At 34.5% G+C, this 20521-nt stretch overlaps 1 protein-coding gene across 1 annotated transcript in view; it reads left to right on the top strand.

The window, feature by feature from the left end:
• The window catches only part of Zbbx (zinc finger B-box domain containing), a 128268-nt gene that overhangs the window by 48579 nt on the left and 59168 nt on the right, over positions 1-20521 (top strand). The window contains exon 8 of the mRNA XM_063235141.1: positions 16834-16992. Coding sequence (XP_063091211.1) covers positions 16834-16992 — 159 coding nt within the window. The remainder of the gene's footprint in view (positions 1-16833; positions 16993-20521) is intronic.

The following is a 20521-nucleotide window of genomic DNA, read 5'->3' on the forward strand; positions in this document are numbered from 1 at the left end:
CTGATGTTGTTAAATGGCACACTATATATCTCTATCAACTCCATTTGTTCACAGGTGTGATTCAGTTCTCTTATTTCTTTGGTGATTTTCTGTCTGGTTGATGTGTCCCTAGGTGTCAATGGTGTGTTAAGGTCTCCTGTTATAATTGTGTTATTACTTATTAGATTTTTCATTTTTCTTAATACATGCTTTTTTAACTCGATGCTCCCAAATTTGGTGCATATGTATTTAACATAGTTATCTCTTCCTGTTGAAGTTTTCCCCTAACCAGTATGTAGTGACCTTCTTTATCTCTTCTGATCATTATTGGTTTAATGTTCACATTGTCTGCAAACAGAATGGCTACTCCTGATTTTGGGGGGGGGGTTCCTGTTGCATGAAGTATTGTTTTCCATCCTTTGACTTCCCATCTGTGAGGATCCTTTTGGTTTAGATGGGCTTCCTTTTGACAGCATATGGTTGGATTTTGTTTCTTGATCCATTCTTCCAGTCTGTTTCTTTTAATTGGTGCATTGACATTAATGCTTTTAACTGTTATATGTTGATTTATTGTAGACATGTTATCTTTGTGCTGTTGCATCTTTATATTTCCGCTCTGTTTAATTGTCTGCTTTGCTTAGTGATTTTTTCCTAAGTGTATCTAAACTGTCTTTCAATATTTTTTGCAGGGTTGCCTTGGTGATCATGAAGTTCTTCAGCTGTTCTTTGTCTTGGAAGTATCTTATTTCTCCATTGACTTTCAAGGACAGTTTTGCAGGGTACATCAGTCTAGGTTGGAAATCATTTTCCTTTAGGATCTGGAATACTTCACTCCATGCTCTTCTTGACTTTATAGTTTGTGCTGAGAAGTCTGCTGTGATTGTGATAGGTTTTCCTTTATACGTGATCTGTCTTTTTTCTCTGACAGCTTTTAATATTCTGTTCTTATGTTCAGTTTCTGGGATGGTTATTATTGTATGTCAGGGTGTAGTTTTATTTTGGTTATGACTATTTGGAGTTCTATATGCTTCACTGATCCCATGTTTTGGAAATTTTCAGCTATTACTTCTCTCAATATCCTCTTGACATCCTTTATGTCATCCCCTTCTTTTTCTTTAATCCCTATCAATCTTATGCTGTTTTACTTTGCATCATCTTGCAGTTGTTGAATTGTTATTTCCTGATTCCTCATTATTTTAAAAAGATCTTTCCTTTCCTGTTCACTAGGTGCAATCTTGTCTTGAAGGTCTGAAATTCTATCTTCACTTTCACTGAGGCAGTTTTTACAGCTTTCAGTGGAATTTTTGATTTTCTGTATATCTCTGTTGCATCTGCTCTATGTATTGTTTGCTTCTTGTATTGCTCATCTAGGGATTCTATCTTTTTGTTTAGTTCCTCCAATTTTTAAACTCTGTCTTCTTTAGATATATTCAGCATCTCTTTCCTTTCTTTTATCATTTCTTCTTTTACCTGGGAGATTATTTCTAGTTTGAATTCCTTTAAAGTTTCCTTTAGTTGCTTCTTTATTTCGGTTTCTACTATGTCTGATATTTGAGGTGTATGGCATACATTTTCTTCTATGTACATCATTCCTAAGGTTGCTTTGGATGGGCTGGAGGTTTGAGATTGTAATTTGGTCTTTTTTTGTCATTTTTCTATATTTTCTTTGTTTCAAGTGTTTCGAGTCGTATTCTAAGGCTTCCTCAGGGTCTGTTGGAAATCCCCTTTTATGCCCTCAGCTCCTGGGACTCTGGCACCCCATTCCCTGGATTGATAGAGGGTCACTGGTGGTGGAGCAGGCCAGCTCAAGCCCACCCTCTGGAACCAATGGCACCTGTCTGCTTGCTTAGCACTCCACAATCTGCCAACCACAGCCAGGAGAGAGGAGGCTAATGCTGGCACCCCAGACCTGCCGAGCTGCTCCAGTGCATCCGGAAGCCATGAGGTTCCCTGCCCAGGGTTGAGAGAAGGCCAAAGTTGCTGGAATTGGGGGAAGGTGCATGGGGCACTTGTGCCAGGCCACTGGGCCTCTGGAACCGATGTCGCCCACCTGCTTGCTTAGAACTCCACAGTCCACCAAGCACAGCCGGGAGAGGGGAGGCTGATGCTGGCACCCTGGACCTGCCGAGCTGCTCCAGTGCACTCGGAAACCATGATGTTCCCTGGCCGGGGCCAAGAGAAGGTCCCAAACTAGCCGGAATTGGGGGAAAGTTCATGGGGCACTTATTTCAGGCCCCTGGGCCTCTGGAACTTATGGTGCCCACCTGCTTGCTTGGAACTCCACAGTCCACCAAGCACAGCTGACTCTTACTATGTTTTACACTATGGAGACGATACGGTATTTATACATTTGAGTTTGATTTATTTTGCTTATGAATATGGCCTCAAGTTGTGCTCATTTATTAGTAATTATCTCAATATGATCATTCTTTACAGCTGAGTAGTACTCTATTGTATAAAAAAACCACAACTTTTTTTTATCCTTTCCTCAATTGATGAACACTTAGGTTGTTTTCAAGATCTGGCCATTACAAATTGTGCTGCTACAAACATCGGTGCACATATATCACTGTGGTATGATGCTTTCACTTCTTCTGGGAATATGCCTAAAAGTGGAATAGCTGGGTCGAATGGGACCTCCAATCCCAGCTTTTTGAGGTATCTCCAAACTGACCTCCACAGTGGTTGCACTCCCACCAACATGTAGGAGAGTTCCTTTTTCCCCAGAGCCTCTGCAGCATTTGTTGTTGGTGGTTTTCTTGATCTTGGCCATTCTTCCAGGAATGAGATGAAATCTCAGTGTGGTTTTAATTTGCATTTCTCTAATCAATAATGATGATGAACAGTTTTTCATGTATGTATTTGCCATTTGTATTTCCTCATCTGAGAAGTGTGTATTCATCTCATATGCCCATTTTTGGATTGGGTCTTTGAATTTTGGGGATCTGATTTTTTAAATTCTATTTATATTGTAGACAGAAGTCCTTTGTCTGAGGGACAGTTCACTGAGATTTTTTCCCAGTTTGTGGCTTTTCTTTTCACTATGCTAGAGATTTCTTTTGATATGCAGAAACTTTTTAATAAGATGTGACCCCAGCTATTGATTCTGGAAAGTGTTTCCCATGCGGTTTGATTCCTGTTCATGAATTCTCTACCTACCCCTATGTCTTCAAGATTTTTACCTACTTTGTCTTCCAACAGATTTAATTTTTAATATTCAGATCTTTGATCCATTTAGATTTTAGTTTAGTATACCATGATAGGCATGGGTCTAGTTTTAGTTTTTGGCATGTGGAGAGTCAGTTTTTTTAGCTCCAGTTCATTTTTCTTTTCCAGTTGTCTACTATATAGAAATTTCTGTCCTCTATTAAACTTTTCTTTTCTTTACCTGAATTTTACTTTGTTTCCTTTTATTTATTTATTTGTCTTTTTCTTTTTATCGGTACCAGGGATTGAACTCACAACTGCCTGCTTGCAAGGCAGGCGCTTATGCTGCTGAGCTAAATCCCCAGCCCCCTTTGTTTCGTTTTAGTCGTACCTGTAGATGAAGTCTTTGATCAAATCATTTATGGATATACTTTTCTTAAATGTTCATAAAGAACTTAGAGTTGACTATGGTAAAACCTGCTTTTTAGGGAATATATTTGTATTTCAAGATGGATTTATCAAAACCATAATTGTTTTTCAAGATGGATTTATCAAAACCATAAATGCTCTAACAATAGTATATATATTCAATAATTTATAAAAATAGAACTAACGCTCAACTTTTTTATACTTTAATGAATTATGATGTTTAAATTATGTATTTTATTAAGTGTATTAAGAGATGTTTTACTAAATGGAAATTTAATGGGTTCATTCACTCTGTTAAAAGTACAAGAAATTAGAAAAATTTATCTGCCTGCTATTGCTAAATTTTCTTCCTTATCATTGAGCATCAACTCAGATAGATCTAGCCCAATTTGTTGCTGTTGACTTTGAAGAGCAGGATTTTATTTTGTACTGGAGATTGAACTCATGACCTACTCATGACTTGATGTTTGTCAGGCAGATGCTTATGCTGCTGAGCTAAATTCCCAGCCAAGACAGCAGTGCTCTTATCATGCCACAAAGCAATTGGTACCTAATGCACTGTGTAAGTAAAATATTCTGGCAAAATATTTTTTGAGGTTCTTAAATAAGTCTTAGACAAGTTTTTTGATAACTTTTAATTTACAGAACCTATGTCTCTGAAAAAAAATCTTCCCATTCTAAAAATTGTTCCAATAAGAAGGTTTCAGAGAAAATTAAATCCTAAGGGAAGGCCACTCAAATCTTACAGCTCTTTGTATCCCAGCCTTAAAACAGAGAGAGGTATGTTTAAACCCTAGAACATAAACCCTGAAGACTTTTACTTCTTTTTGTGATGTGAATCCTGTATGAATTTCCTTTTGACAGATGTCATTGTCACACACACACACACACACACACACACACACACACACACACACAGAGCATGCACACACACACGAATCAACATAGGATCCCTTTGTCAATCCAGCATTTTAAATTCAGTAATGTCTTTACAATTCCTTCATCTACACTGGTAATTTTCCTAAGTGAGCTTAATTAAGTGGAATGTATGATTATTTAAGCCATTAATACTGAACTTGTACTATGAAGAAGCATTTGTACAAATTAAACTTTTTTTCTTACAGGATGCTTATGCTAAGATTTTGAGTTTATCAGTAAGAAAACTTGTGTCTAGTCACTGAAAAACTAATAGATTGAGGGAAAAAACCTTAAGAGAGTAATAAAACTCTAGAACTATACAAATATTATTTATTTCTGTATTTACCAATTAAATGTAAGTGAATCAGCATCAAAGAAAACAACAAACTTGAGAAAATATTTCATGAAGGAAGTATTTTTTTAAAAGCCCCATTTTCTTAAAAAGATAAAATTTCTATATAAATAATTTTAAAAATTTAAAATATTTATTTTACTTTTTTATTATTCAATTTAAATTTATTTTTCCTCATCCATAAAAATGTTAAAATTGCATGTTACTTTATAAATTTACAATAAATTTATACTGAACAATGTTATAAAGTTATCTAAGACTCAGCCATACTCAGTATGTACATTTATTTAAAGCATCTCAAATTGTTCAGCGGCATAAGCGCTCCCTTGCAAGTGTGTGGTCGTGAGTTCGATCCCTGGTACCAATAAAAAAAAAGTTTATCTATTAAATTGTTCCAGAATACAATTTTTCCCTCTGTCTCTGAATATCACTGTACCTTACCTATACGTCTGTATGTATTTGCCTAGAAAATTCAAACTCAATAATTCTTCTGCAGACATTAGAATATTCAGTTTTTAATAAATCAATGCAAGTTAACACTATGGAAGGAGACATTTTCACTTTTTGTTTCAAACTTGCAGTCTAAAGTGGGTGTAAACTATGTATGAACTGTCTTGAATTGGAACTGGATGGTTTACATAGGGAAGAATGGTTATGTCAACATCACCATCAACAGTTTCTACTGATAGACACAGATGTGAATGATGATGGTAGTTAAAATTCTGAAGCACTGACACTACCATAAAGCATTTTTTTGGTAACTCAACGAAAATTTTTACTCTTGGACCTTAACTTTTATAAGATATCACCTATTCCAAAATGCTATAAAATATCAAACTTCGTTACTTTGATTAATGATATATTTTCAGAGTGATGAATTCTTTTAGATATAATTTGAAGATAATATCATTCTAAGGGCAAAAAAATTCAGTTAAGAATTTAGAGCAGTTACAAGATGAAATCCTACCATCACATGTGTAGTGAAAGATGTAGGAGAATCTGGAAATTCTGGCAGAAAATCACATTCTTTGGCTCTGTTTTTTTTTTTTTTTTTGATCATGCCCCTTATAATATGCTAAATGTCATGTAGTTAGGATGAGGTGGAGTTTGGATGTTAGACCTGACAACTTGGAATTTTTTTCCCACACAGTTCTAATTCTGATGTTAAATACTAACACTCAGTCATCATTTGGCTCTGTTTTAAGCTTCTATCCCACAGTGAAATGTATGATTTACTATATGCCCTAAGGCTGATTTGATTTTAAAATATTTTTTAACCTGTAGAACTGTTTTACAGGTAATTTTATACATTTCAATCCTTTTTTTCTCTTGTTGATACCTATTAATACTGCTGTATATACATTTTCATATTTACAAGATAAAAATTATTTGACTTGAATCTTAAAATTTAAGATTATTTTATTAATATAAGGTATATATTATACTTAAAATCCTTATTTTAGATGTTGTGACACAATTTTGCTCATTGGTTATTACTTAAAATGATAATATTAAGTGAAAATTTGCATGTGTGCTGCAAATCTAGATATTTTCATTTAAATACAAACAAAAGTTATCAGGAATATGTTCTTCACTAATAATGGTTGTTATCTCCAGGGATTTCTATGTATGAATTAGGAGGACCCTACATGTCCTACATTTTAATATGTTGTGAGTGTAATTTAGTTTTACATACTTGATGAAATATAAAAATTAATAGGAATAAAAAACCAAAAAAAACTCAATCATCTAATTCTTGAATAGACAATGATATACAGAATTATAGTGTTGTGGATTTTCTTTTTTGACACTTAAAATTTTTTTTCAATTTTTTTATTTAAAGAAAGAAAAGAAAATTAAAGAAAAAACAAAATGGAAAAAAGAGAAAAAAGTAGAATACAGAATTAAAAAAATTAACATAAAATTGCTAGTTGATACATTATATATTATCATCTTAACAATAGTTGTTAGAAAATCAAAGCAAAAAATGTGGCTAGACGCTCAAACACTGACAGTGCAATCCTTCAGTTCAACGATCTAACAGAAATTTAGTAAAATGGTCATCTATCTTACATATTATACATACCGTTAAATCCTTTAGAGCACTTTCCTTCCCTTTAAATTTTACAATATCTGTTATACTTTTTGGATCCCATTATTCTGTCAGTTCTTATTATTTTTTACACAATGTGATATTTACTAATATGGGTCTTATTTATTTCACTAATGAGGATAATCTCAGGTTGCCTCCATTTACCTACAAAGGCCTCAAGATCATCTTTTTTATAGCTGAATAGTGCTCCATTGTGTAAAAATATCACATTGTTTATACACACTGCGGTTGATGGGCATTTTGGTTGTTTCCAAGTTTTAGCTATCACAAACTATTCTGCTGTGAACATGGGTGCACATATATCACTGTGACATGAACTTTTCAATTTTTCTGGGAAAATACCCAGGAGAAGACTGAATGGAATTCCCAATCCTAGTTTTTTGAGGAATCTCCATACTGATTTCCACAGTGGTTGCACAAGTTTACACTCCCATCAGCAGCAGAGAAGTGTTCCTTTTTCCCCCAAAGCCTTGCCAACATTTGTTATCAGTTGTTTTCTTGATGGCAGCCATTCTTTCCTGCATGAGATGAAATCTCAATGCTGTTTTAATATACATTTCTCAAATGGCCAATGATGGTGAACATTTCTTCATATATTTATTTGCCATTTGTATGTTATCTTCATCTGAGAACTGTGTGTTCATCTCTGATGCCCATTTTGGGGGAGAATCTTTGGATTTGGGGGGCTTGATGTTTTTCAGTTCTTTATATGTTCTGGATATAAGTCCTTTGAAGGACTGTTGGCTAAAATTCTTTCCCTTTCTGTGGGTTTTCTGTCCACTTTGTTAGTTACTTCTTTTGTAGTGCAAAAACTTTTTAGTAATATGAGATTTCAGTTATTGATACTTTGAAGTATTTCCTGTGCAGTTAGTGTTTTATTGATGAATTCTCTCCTTACCCCTACATCTCCAGGATTTTTACCTACCTTATCGTCCAGTAGATTTAGTGTTTCTGTTTTAATATTTAGATCCTTGCTCCATTTTGACTTTAGTTTAGTGTATGGTGATAGGCATGGGTCTATTTTTAGTCTTTGGCATGTGGAATGCCAATTTTTTCAACACTATTTATTAAAGAGACTTTTTTCCAATGAACATGTTTAACCCTTTTGTCAAATATAAGGGTGTCTTTTTAGTAGTGTTTGTACAATCTAATCTGTTCCATTGATCCTCAGGTCTATTTCTTTGCCAGTACCATGCTGGTTTTATTATTGTGGCTTTTTAGTATAGTTTCAAGTCAGGAATTGAAATGCCTCCTGCGTTGCCTGTTGTCCAGAATTGCCTTTGCTATTCTAGGTTTTTTCTGTTTCCAGATAAATTTTAGGAATATTTTCTCTACATCTGTGAGGTACATTAATGGTATTTTGATTCATTGATTCTTTGGTGGTTTTCTTAGTCTTTATCTCTTTTAATCATTTTAGGTTTGAAGTTCACTTTGTCTGCAAACAGAATAGCCACCCTGCAGTTTTTGGGTTCCTGTTGCATGAAATACTATTTTCCATCCTTTTACTTTTTAATCTATAACTTTCTTTTTGAGTCAGATGTGTTTCTTGTATACAGCATATTGTGGGATCCTGTTTCTTGATTCATTCTGTCAACCTGTTTCTTTTGATAGGTGAATTGAGCAAATTTACATTTACGGATATCACTGATATATACTGGCTTGACTTTGCCATGTTATGTTCCAGTTGTTTGCTTTCTGGTTTTCTCCCTTGTTTAATTTCTTGTCCAGGCTAGTAATTTCTTTCTGTTGTTGTTCTGGAAATTGTGGTCATTTTTATTCCTATCTAGCATGTCTTGCAGTACTCTTTCTATGGTTGGTTTGGTGAACATGAATTTGTTCAGTTGTTCTTTGTCATGGAAGTATCTTTTTTCTCCACTAAATTTTAACGGCAGTTTTTCTGGATACATCAGTCTGGGTTGAAAGTTGTTTTCTTTTAGGGCTTGAAATACTTCACTCCAAGCTCATTTTATCCTGAAGGTTTGTGCTGAAACATCTGCCATGATTCTAATAGACTTTCCTTGATAGGTGACTTGTATCTTTTCTCTAACAGCTTTTAGTATTCTGTTTTTATGCTGTGTGTCTGGGATCTTAATTATTATATGTGTGGGTGTAGATTTATGTTGGTTGTGATTGTTTGGTGTTCTAAATGCCTCATTCATTTGTATATCAAAATTTCACCCATGTTTGGGAAATTTTCTGCTTTTATTCTGTGAATATTTCAGTTATGTCATTTGCATTGACTCCTGCATCTTCACTGATGCCTATTAGTCTTATATTGTTTCTCTTGGCATCATCTTGAAGCTCCTGGATTGTCATTTCATGCTATTTTGTTGTTTTTATAAGTTCTAGCATTTCACAATCACTATCTGAGATCCTGTTCTAAAGGTCTGAAATTCTATCCTCAGCTTCATTTGAATCATTTTGCCAACTTTTAATTGAGAATTTTTTGTTTCTTGTATATCACTTTGAATTTGTTTCATGGATTCTGCTTGTTTTCTACATTGTTCATTCAATGTTTCAAACAGTTTCCCATGCTCCTGTGGTTTTTTTTAAATCCATTTCTTCTCTAGCAATGTTGAGCAACTTATTTACTAAGGTTGTTATTTCTGTCGTTATGAAATACATTATTTGTAACTTGATTTCCTTTGTAGCCTCATGGATTTGTTTCTTTACTTAATTTGCTATCTTTTCAGAGATTCCTTGAATATGACTTTTAACATCCTCTATTTAAATGTCAACTGTACTTGCTCCTCATGGACTAGATGTTTGAGATCTCATTTTGCCTTTTCTTTTTGTCTATTTCATCTTTCAATCCCAACAGTCTCAACTGTTTGTAGTGTGAATTTTAAGGTACTACTGTGTGGCTGATGTTTGTCCAGTTTCTGGGTACTACAATGAAGAGGTGAAGCAGTCACCTGAATTCCTCCTTCAGGGCCTGTTGGATGAGTTCTATATTCCTTCTGGGCTAACTAGCCTAAAAGTATTAATGTAGATCAACTTTTAGTTCCCACTGTTGCTATGTCTTCAGGTTGCAGGTCACCAGATCTCCCTGTCTATAGTGTTTGTGTCAGCTGAGATCCTGCTGTATCACTGGGGGTCTCATTAGCTCTTTTAACTTTCTCCAAGTTGGGGGATGCCTAATTGCTCACTCCTCAGCCTGTATGGTGTTCTCTGTGTGAATGAGGGGATTATCTACTCTCTTGCCAGTTTCACCAAGGTCTTATAGTTGGAGGGAGCTTCACTTGCGCTCCTATTTACCCATTGCAGACCTCTATTTTAGTGGCAAACTTATCACACTGACTGGAGCCTGCTGAGGTCTTCTGTTTGGGTGAGGGATTCCTGAGTCTCCCATCCAGCCAGCAAGGTAATCCATTGTAGTTCAAGGTTCTGGGAGAAGGGATTGGATTTAAAGATCAACCACAGTACTAGGTCCAGGAGGTGGGTGGGTTTGCCAAGAGTTGGGCCCACAGTGGCAGCCAGGGGTGCCCCAGGCATGCTGGGTGAGGGGCAAGCCAACAATGGCAATCAGAGGCAGCTCAGTCATGCCGCGGCATCCCAGATATTCGGGGCTGAGGAGCAGGCCCACATCAGCAGTCTGCACAACCCAGGAATGCCAGCTGAGGGGAAGGCCCCTGGTAGCAGTCTGAGATAGCTCAGTTGTATACCTGGGGACTCCCAAGTGTTCCAGGCCAAAGGGCAGGCCCACAGTGGCAGTCAGAGGCAACCCAGGCATGCCAGCTGAGGGGCAGGGAGAGACTTGGATATTTTTAAAATGAATGAACAATATTCAAATCTATTAGATAAATGTTTATGATGTTGTTTCAAAAAACCAAAAGTAAAGTTCATGTTTTATATGATTTAGGCTAACTTATCAGAGAAAAGGAGTTAGATTAGAAAGTTAGAAAGAAGACTTGAATATATTTGACCTATGCCTTCTGAATTTTGAATTCTTTGTCCATATAATTAGGAAAAATATAAATGCACAGTTTTACAGTAAAGTAATATTTAAATGTATTATGTCTAGGAAAAATACATACATATTTATTGGCATTTTACTTATTTCAGTCACCTATTAACAGATTAAGATATTCATGTATAAAATTGTTTTATGAATTATTAATAAATTTCATCATATTTTAGCAATAAATTTACTTTTTTTTGCCATTTTCAAGTTCTTTTAGTTATGCTGTCTAAAACATAAATTTGTTGAAATACTAATAGCAGGATTAATTTTAACAAAAGGGTAATCTTTGTTCTGTTATTTAAGTAAATGTTCCTATTTTAATAATTCCTATTTTTACTATTGATAATTCCTATTTTACTAGCTCCATATACTATTAATTTTGATATTTTATAAATATAAAATTAAAACAACATTGTAAATGCTTTTGAAATTATAGGAATTTATTTTTGGCAATTTGAAATCAGATTTATGTTGCTTTACTGTACTTTAAAATTTGGCAATGTTGGAACAGATATACCATAAGTCTGTACACAGCATGGACAGCAAATCTGTATGTAGGTCACACTTATCATATTTGCATATGTATTTTATCAACTCAGTGTCGTACTTGAACATCACTACTTAAGTTGATATTCACTGATTTTTTTTCCAGAGTCAAATTGGTGAATTTTAATAGATTTTCAAAAGGTCATAACTGAAAAGCTTCAGTGTAATTGTGCTAAATGAAATTGGTAACTAGATGAAAATTTTGAAATATGTGTAAATACCTAAAAGTACAAAATAATTGTTTCCGGATCCTTGCTGGTTTTTTTTTTTTCCTGTTTTGAAGACTTTTGCTGAGAGAATATGTTTTTCTTGTCTTCATAATGCCAGGTTCTCACAGAGTCCTAGAAGTTCCTGGCTCTTCCCCTCATATTTCAATTCAAGCTCAGATAATGAGATCCTCAGGCAGACAAGAGCAGTTGCTGTGAGGAGTCCTTTTAGGAAACAGGGTCTTCCCCAGATTTACCTGTTCCTCAACAACTCTTCTGAAACATTTCCAAAATAATTTTTAAATTTCTCTTTCTTGGTTACTTGCTTTAACTATGTAATAATTCTTCTGCCCAAATTTTATTATTTATTATATACTATCTGTCAGGCAGGGTAATAGTTATGTAAAACTTTCCCTTTTTAAACATGAGTTTTTCTTTTGTGAACTTATGTGTTATGATGGCTTAGACAGAACCAAAAAATGTAAAATTCACATAGTGTTGATGAGGGGCTTCTCAGAAGTTTAAATCTTACAAAGGTTGGCTGATTCATAATGTTAGAAGAGGGAAGATTCAGGGAAGGATTTCTATACCTGAGGGAGTAACTTGGCATGATTCAAGAAGAAGTGGGCATCTTCCAGGCAAAGACAATGGAAGAGGAAAGGCATTCCTGCAAGTAAAACTTCAGAGCAAACTCATACAGTAACCAGCCTGGAGTTGACAAGGGCACAATGGATGTAGGCACTTCCTGATGCACACATTTGCATAATGTATGCTTTCTAAAGATGTTTGACCACCAAAGAGTACTCATTACTGATTTTTCAGGCCCCTAGTGCATAGCAACTCTGTGCACAAAATAACATTAACTTTTTTGCTGTTCACATAGTAGAAAGGCTATGAGTCATTAGAACTATAACCAGCCAGGCTCACTTTCTAGCTCTATCACCCACTCGTTATGTGACCAACTTATTAAAACTCTCCAAGCTTTAGTTTCTGTATTTCTGCTAAAGACATAAAAAGTTATGCAATAGAGTTACTGCAAGGATTAAATGATACAATGTTTTGAAAATATTTAGAATAGCATGAGCCAGAATAAGTGTCCACAATGATAGCACTGTCACTACTTTGCTGTTAGTAAAAATGTCAATTTGTGTTTTTTAAATTTAATTAGAGTTCATTGAATTTCATCAATCACACAAACCAACAGCCAGCATCATACTAAATGTCCAAAAATTGAAAGCCTTTACTTTAAAATCAGGCACAAGACAAGGATGTCCTTTATCACCACTCCTATTTAATATAGTACTGGAAGTACTAGCCAGAGAAATTAGGCAAGAGAGAGAAATAAAAGGGGTAAAGATAGGAAAAGAAGAAGTTAAATTATCATTGTTTTCAGATGACATGATACTCTACATAGAAGACCCCCTAAACTCCATTGAAAGACTCTTAGATACAACAAATAAATTCAGTAATGTGGCTGGATACAAAATCAATACTCAGAAATCAATAGCATTCCTATACACGAACAACAAATCACAGAGAGGGAAATAAGAGAAACTACACTCTTCACATTAGCAAGCAAAAAAAAAATGAAATATTTAGGAATTACTCTTATGAAAGATGTGAAAGACCTATACAGTGAAAGTTATAATACACTGAAAAATGAAATTGAAGATGATCTCAGAAAATGGAAAGACATCATTTGCTCATCGATAGGAAGACCAAACATTGTGAAAATGGCCATTCTCCCAAAACTGTTATACAGATTCAATGCAATCCCTATAAAGATACCGTCAACATACCTTACAGATCTAGAGAAATCACTCCTAAAATTCATCTGGAACCAGAAGAGACCTAGAATAGCAAAGGCAATTCTAAGCAACAAAGGCAAGGCAGGAGGCATCACAATCCCTGACTTGAAGTTGTACTACAAAGCAACAGTAGTAAAATCAACATGGTATTGGAATCAAAACAGAGCCGAAGATCAATGGAATAGATTAGAAGATACAACCACAACTACCAACACACTCAACCACCTTATCTTTGATAAAGGAGCCAAGCATGTTCACTGGAAGAACGACAGTCTCTTTAATAAATGGTGCTGGAAAAACTGGCTCTCCATTTGCCGAAAACTAAAGCTAGACCCATGTCTATCATCATGTACTAAATTAAAATCTAAATGGGTCAAAGATCTGAATATTAAAACAGAAACACTAAATCTATTGGAAGACAAATTGGGTAGAAACCTTGAAGACATAGAAGTAGGTACAGAATTCATGAACAGGACTCAAACCACTCGGGAAATACTTCCCAGAATCAATAACTGGGACCACTTCTTATTAAAAAGTTTCTGCATGTCAAAAGAAATCTCCAGCATAGTGAAAAGAAAACCCACAAACTGGGAAAAGATTTTAGTGAACTCTCTCTCAGACAAGGGACTCTTGTCTAAAGCATATAAAGAATTAAAAAAACTCAAACCCCCAAAATTCAAAGATCCAATCCAAAAATGGGCATCTGAGATGAATACGCAATTCTCAGATGAAGAAATGCAAATGGCAAATAAATACATGAAAAAATGTTCATCATCATTGGTCATTAGAGAAATGCAAATTAAAACCACACTGAGATACCATCTCACTCCTGAAAGAATGGCCAGGATCAAGCAAACCACCAACAACAAATGCTGGAGAGGCTGTGGGGAAAAAGGAACTCTCCTACACTGTTGATGCGAGTGTAGACTGGTGCACCCTTTGTGGAGGTCAGTCTGGAGATTTCTCAAAAAGCTGGGATTGGAAGTCCCATTTATTCCAGCTATTCCACTTCTAGGCATATTCCCAGAAGAACTGAAAGCATCATACCACAGTGATATATGTGCACCTATGTTTATAGCAGCACAATTTGTAATCGCCAGATCTTGGGAACAACCCAAGTGTCCATCAACTGAGCAACGGATAAAAAAGTTGTGGTATTTCTATACAGTGGAGTATTATTCAGCTATAAAGAAGGATCACATTGAGATATTTATCAATAAATGGAAGCAGCTTGAGACCATACTCATAAGTGAAATAAATCAATCTCGCATGTGTGAATACCGAATAGTTTCCCTAATGTAAGTAATGATTCAATATATAAAAATATGTGGTAATCATGATTCCCCATTATGTGGCCTTGAAGCCTTATAAAGTTTTTACTTATTAATTGGAAAGGCTTTATTCTGGGCTTCTTGATATGGAAATATTTGAAGCTATAGTATATGAAGTTTTATTCAAATATTTCAAGGAAAAAGACAGACACTATGTTAACTACTATTAAGTTGGGTTATTTGGTGGTGAAGCACTAGGTTGCTAAAACAGTCATGCTTTGACCTGTATTGTTATGTTGTTATGTCCTCTTTTATCTCAGTCTCTCCCTTATTCATTAAAAATTAGTTATTTTTTATGGGATTTTTAATTAAGGGGAAAAATTAAAAAATTACCAAGATATATAATAGTAACTTTTTTGATATCCTATTAACTTGTTTTGAAGTCCTGTAATACTCCCATTATCTTGTTTTAACTGATTAGACTGTGTTCCATTCTGTATGGTAATATCAAGTTTGAGGGTATAGGCAACTACTTTGAAGGCAATAAGATTCACTAAGATGCCCATTCTGGTTTGCCTATTGTCTCCTTTGGAAGTCCTGTAATGTTTACAATGCTTAAGTTTTATTGGTCTTGTTCTCTACTGTTTTGTTCAACTTTATAATATCTAATGAGATAGACAATTCTTTTTAAGGAAACAAGAGACATTGTTGATAACCATTGTTGATAACCTTGTACTCTGTTTTACATCATGTGCTATGTCTATCCTTGGTTTTGACTGACAGCTTTGTTTTGCCATATTTGACTGTATTCTCTCTCCCCCCCAAAAAAGTAATAAGAACTAAGGAGTAGTAAAACCCAAAATGTGTGGATTTTGTTGTAAAAAAAGAGAGGGGGAAAAAAAGAGCTCTAAAGGATACAACAGCAAGTGTGTTTAGGAGTGTTAAATAGCTGACCATATTAATGTTTTTGGTTAGATCATTGAACACAATTGTTTACAGTCTCACTGTTTGAATGTTCACTTTGTATGCTTTGATACTGTGATTTGAGCAACTATCTCTAAGATGATAATATGTAATCTATTAACTGGTGATTTCTTACTGTTTTTTTTTTGTAGTTCTGTATTACTTGTATCCTTACACCGCTTTGTTTTGTTTTGTGTTTTTCTCTGTTTCCTTTTAAATAAAATTTAAAAAATTACTTAGTTATTTTTTATGGCTTTTTTAATTATGGGGAAAAATTAAAAAATTAGCAGGATATATAATAGTAACTTTTTTTGATTTCCTATTTACTTGCTTTGAAGTCCTGTAATACTCCCATTTGACTGATTAGACTATGTTCCATTCTGTAGGATAGTATCAAGTTTGAGGGTATAGACAACTACTTTGAAGGCAATAAGATTCACTAAGATGCCCATTCTGATTTGAATATTGTCACCTTTGGAAGTCCTATAATGTTTACAATGCCTAAGTTTTATTGGTCTTGTTCTCTACTGTTTTGTTCAACTTTATAATATCTAATGAGATAGACAATTCTTTTTAAGGAAACAAGAGACATTGTTGATAACCATTGTTGATAACCTTGTACTCTGTTTTACATCATGTGCTATGTCTATCCTTGGTTTTGATTGACAGCTTTGTTTTGCCATATTTGACTTCATTCCCCCCCCCAAAGTAATAAGAACTAAGGAGTAATAAAACCCAAAATGTGTAAATTTTGTTGTAAAAAACAGAGGGAAAAAAAGTGCTCTAGAGGATACAACAGCAAGTGTGTTTAGGGGTGTTAAATATCTGACCATATTAATGTTTTTGGTTGGATCATTGAACACAAGTGTTTGCAGTCTCACTGTTTGAGTGTCTACTTTGTATGCTTTGATACTGTGACTTGAGCAACTATCTCTAAGACGATAATATGTAATCTATTAACTGGTGATTTCTTACTGTTTTTTATTTGTAGCTCTTATTACTTGTACCCTTACACTGCTTTGTTTTGTTTTTGTTTTTTCTCTGTTTCCTTTTAAATAAAATTAAAAAAAAATTATGTAGGCTGAGTCTGATATATGTCTGCCAGGAAATTTAGTGACATTTTTGCTTTCTTAGCAGGCAAGATCTCAAGTATTATCCAGAGTTTTGGATGTTGCCCATGGATTTATAAAGGAGTTTAATACAGTTGAAATCAAAGGAAAGAACAGTTCTATGAAAGAGACCAGTGAGAGTCAACACATGGCCAAACCTTTAGCTCTGAAAGAAAGCTGCACTGAGGTAAGGTGATATACTACCAAGCAAAAAAGAAAATCAGTCAAAACAAAATGGTGAGAGCAACACAGGGTTTCAAATCAAGTTAATAGGAAATCAAAATGGGTTACTAAAATATATCCTGCTATTTTTTATTTATTTTCCCTTAATTAAAAAGATAAAAATAAAAAATAAGTAATAAAAAAGGAGATTGAGATAAAAGAGAACATGACAACAAAACAGCACAGGTCAGAACATAACAATTTAAGCAACATAGTGTTTCATCACAAGATATCCCAACATAAAAGTAGTTACCATAGTGTCTCTTTCCTTGAAATATTTGAGTACAACTTCATATACTGTAGCATCAAACATATCAAGACAATGTAAAGCCATTCAACAGAATGACAGGATTACAGGGTATTTAGAACCGACTAACAGAAAATAAACCATGGTTTCTATATTATCTCCTTGTCTATAAAAGTTTTTGTTTATATTATCACATATAATAAAATCCAATAAGACACAACATGATAAAACTGATGGAGACAGAAGAGAAAAGGTTGGTAGGACTTCAAAACAAGATGGTATTAAATTAGCACTAGCTATTATGATGTCTTGTTTTCTCCAAAATAGCTGTTCATACTATCACAGACAATAAAGTTAAACAGCCAAGAATAAAAACATTACAATTGATGAATGAAAACATTATAAGGCTTCAAAGCAATATAATGGGGAATCATGATTACCACATATTTCTATGTATTGTTATCATTTCTTACAATAGGGAAACTATTCGGTATTTATACATGTGGGTTTGATTTATTTCACTTATGAATATGGTCTCAAGCTGCACTCATTTATTTATAAACATCTCAATGTTATCATTATTTGTAGCTGAGTAGTACTCCATTTTATAAAAATGCCCCAACTTTTTTATCCATTCTTCAGTTGATGGACACTTAGGTTGTTTCCAAGATCTGGCTATTACAAATTGTGCTGCTATAAACATGGGTGTACATATATCTCTGTGGTACGATGCTATCACTTTTTCTGGGAATATGCCTACAAGTGGATTAGCTGGAACAAATGGGACCTCCAATCCCAGCTTTTTGAGAAATCTCCCAGACTGACTTCCACAGTGGTTTCACCAGTCTACACTCCCACCAATAGTGCAGGAGAGTTCCTTTTTCCCCACAGCCTCTCCAGCATTTGTTGTTTTTGATCCTGGCCATTTTTTCAGGAGTGAAATGGAATCTCAGTGTGGTTTTAATTTGCATTTCTCTCATGAGTAATGATGATGAACATTTTTTTCATGTATTTATTTGCCATTTGTATTTCTTCATCTGAGAAGTGTGTATTCCTCTCAGATGCACATTTTTGGATTGGGCCTTTGAAATTTGGGAGTTTGAGTTTTTTAATTCTTTAGGTATTTTAGACAGAAGTCCTTTGAGGGACAGTTCACTAAGACTTTTTCCCAATTTGTGGGTTTTCTTTTTATTATAATGGAGATTTCTTTTGCCATGCAGAAACTTTTTAATAAGAAGGGATCCCAGTTATTGATTCTGGGAAGTATTTCCTGTGCAGTTTGAGTCCTGTTCATGAATTCTCTACCTATCCCTATGTCTTCAAGGTTTTTACCCAATTTGTCTTCCAATAGATTTAGTGTTTCTGTTTTAATATTTAGATCTTTGATCCATTTAGATTTTCAGTATGTGATGATTGGCATAATTCTAGTTTTAGTTTTCAGCATATGGCCAGTCAGTTTTTCCATCACTATTTATTAAAGGGACTGTCCTTCCAGTGAATATGCTTGGCCCCTTTTTCAAAGATAAGGTGCTTGAATGTGGGTTTGTTGTTGAATATTCTAATATGTTCCATTTATCTTCAGCTCTGTTTTGATTCCAGTACCATGTTGATTTTACTACAGTTGCTTTGTAGTATAACTTCAAGTCAGGGATTGTGATGCCTTCTGCCTTGCCCTCGCTGCTTAAAACTGTCTTGGCTACTGTAGGTCTCTTCTCACTCCAGATGAATTTAGGAGTGATTTATCTAGATCTATGAGGTATGATCATGGTATTTTTATTGGGATTGCAGTGAATCTGTATAACAGTTTTGGGAGAAAGGCTATTTGTACAATATTCATTCTTCCAATCCATGAGCAAGGGATGTCTTTCCACTTTCCGAGATTCTCTTCAATTTCTTTTTTCAGGGTATTATAATTTTCCTTGTATATGTCTTTCACTTCTTTGTGACAGTAATTCCTAAATATTTCATTTTTTTGGTTGCTAGTTTGAAGGGTGTGGCTTCTCTTATTTCTCTCTGTGATCTTGTTGTTAGCGTATAGGAATGCTACTGATTTTTGAGTATTGATTTTGTATCCAGCTACCTTGCTGAATTTTATTATACTTAAGATTCTTTCAATGGAGTTTTGGGGTTCTTCTATGTAGAGTATCATGTATCTGAAATAATGATAATTTAACTTCTTCTTTTCCTATCTTTATCTCTTTTATTTCTCTCTCTTATCTAATTGCTCTGGCTATTATTTCCAGTAGTACATTAAATAGGAGCAATGACAAGAGACCTCCTTGTCCTGTGCCTGATTTTAAAGTAAAGGCCTTCAATTTTTGGCCATTTAGTATGATATTGGCTGTTGGTTTGTGATAGTTGTCCTTTATTATATTGGGGTAAAGACCATCTATTCCAATTTTCTATAATGTTCTTATCATAAATGAATATTAGACCATATCAAAAGCTTTTTCTGCAACTATAGAAATGATCACGTGATGCTTACTTGCCCTTTTATTGATATGGTGAATTACATTTATTCATTTGCGTATGTTGAACCATCCCTGCATGCCTGGGATGAATCCCACTTGGTCATGGTGTATAATCTTGATGATTTGCTGCATCCTATTTGCCAATATTTTATTGAGGATTTTTGTATCTGTGTTCAGTAGGGAGATTGGTCTGTAGTTCTCTTTTTTAGTTGGGTCTTTTTAAGGTCTTGGTACTAGAGTAATATTTGCTTCCAGGAATGACTTAGGAAGGGTTGCTTCCCTTTGAATTTCATTGAAGAGTTTGAGGACTGTTGGCATTATGTCCTCTTTGTACTTCTTGTAGAATTCTGCAGTGAATCCGTCTGGGCCTGGCTCTTCTTGGTAGGTAAGGACTTAATTACCTTTTCAATTTCATTAATAGAAATTGGGTTATTCAGCAGTTTTACATCTTATTGACCTAGCTTTGGTACTTCACATGTTTCTAGTAACATATCTATTTCTTCTGTGTTATCAAACCTATGAGAGTAGAAGTTTTTGAAATAGATGTTGATGATCTTCTGTATTTCTATAGAGTCTGTAGTGATTTTGCCTTTTTCATTTCTTGTTGCATGAATTTTAGCTTTTTCCCCCTTTTTTACTAAGGTGGCTAGGGGCTTATCAATTTTATTAATTTTTTTCAAAGAAACAACTCTTTGATTCATTGGATTGTTTTTTTAGTCTCTATTGCATTAATTTATCCTCTGATTTTTATAATTTCCTCTCATTGTTTGGCTTTG

The sequence above is a fragment of the Cavia porcellus genome, unplaced genomic scaffold (assembly GCF_034190915.1).
Source record: "Cavia porcellus strain 051 isolate PalLab524CR breed Dunkin Hartley unplaced genomic scaffold, mCavPor4.1 scaffold_25, whole genome shotgun sequence".
NCBI classification, from domain to species: domain Eukaryota; kingdom Metazoa; phylum Chordata; class Mammalia; order Rodentia; family Caviidae; genus Cavia; species Cavia porcellus.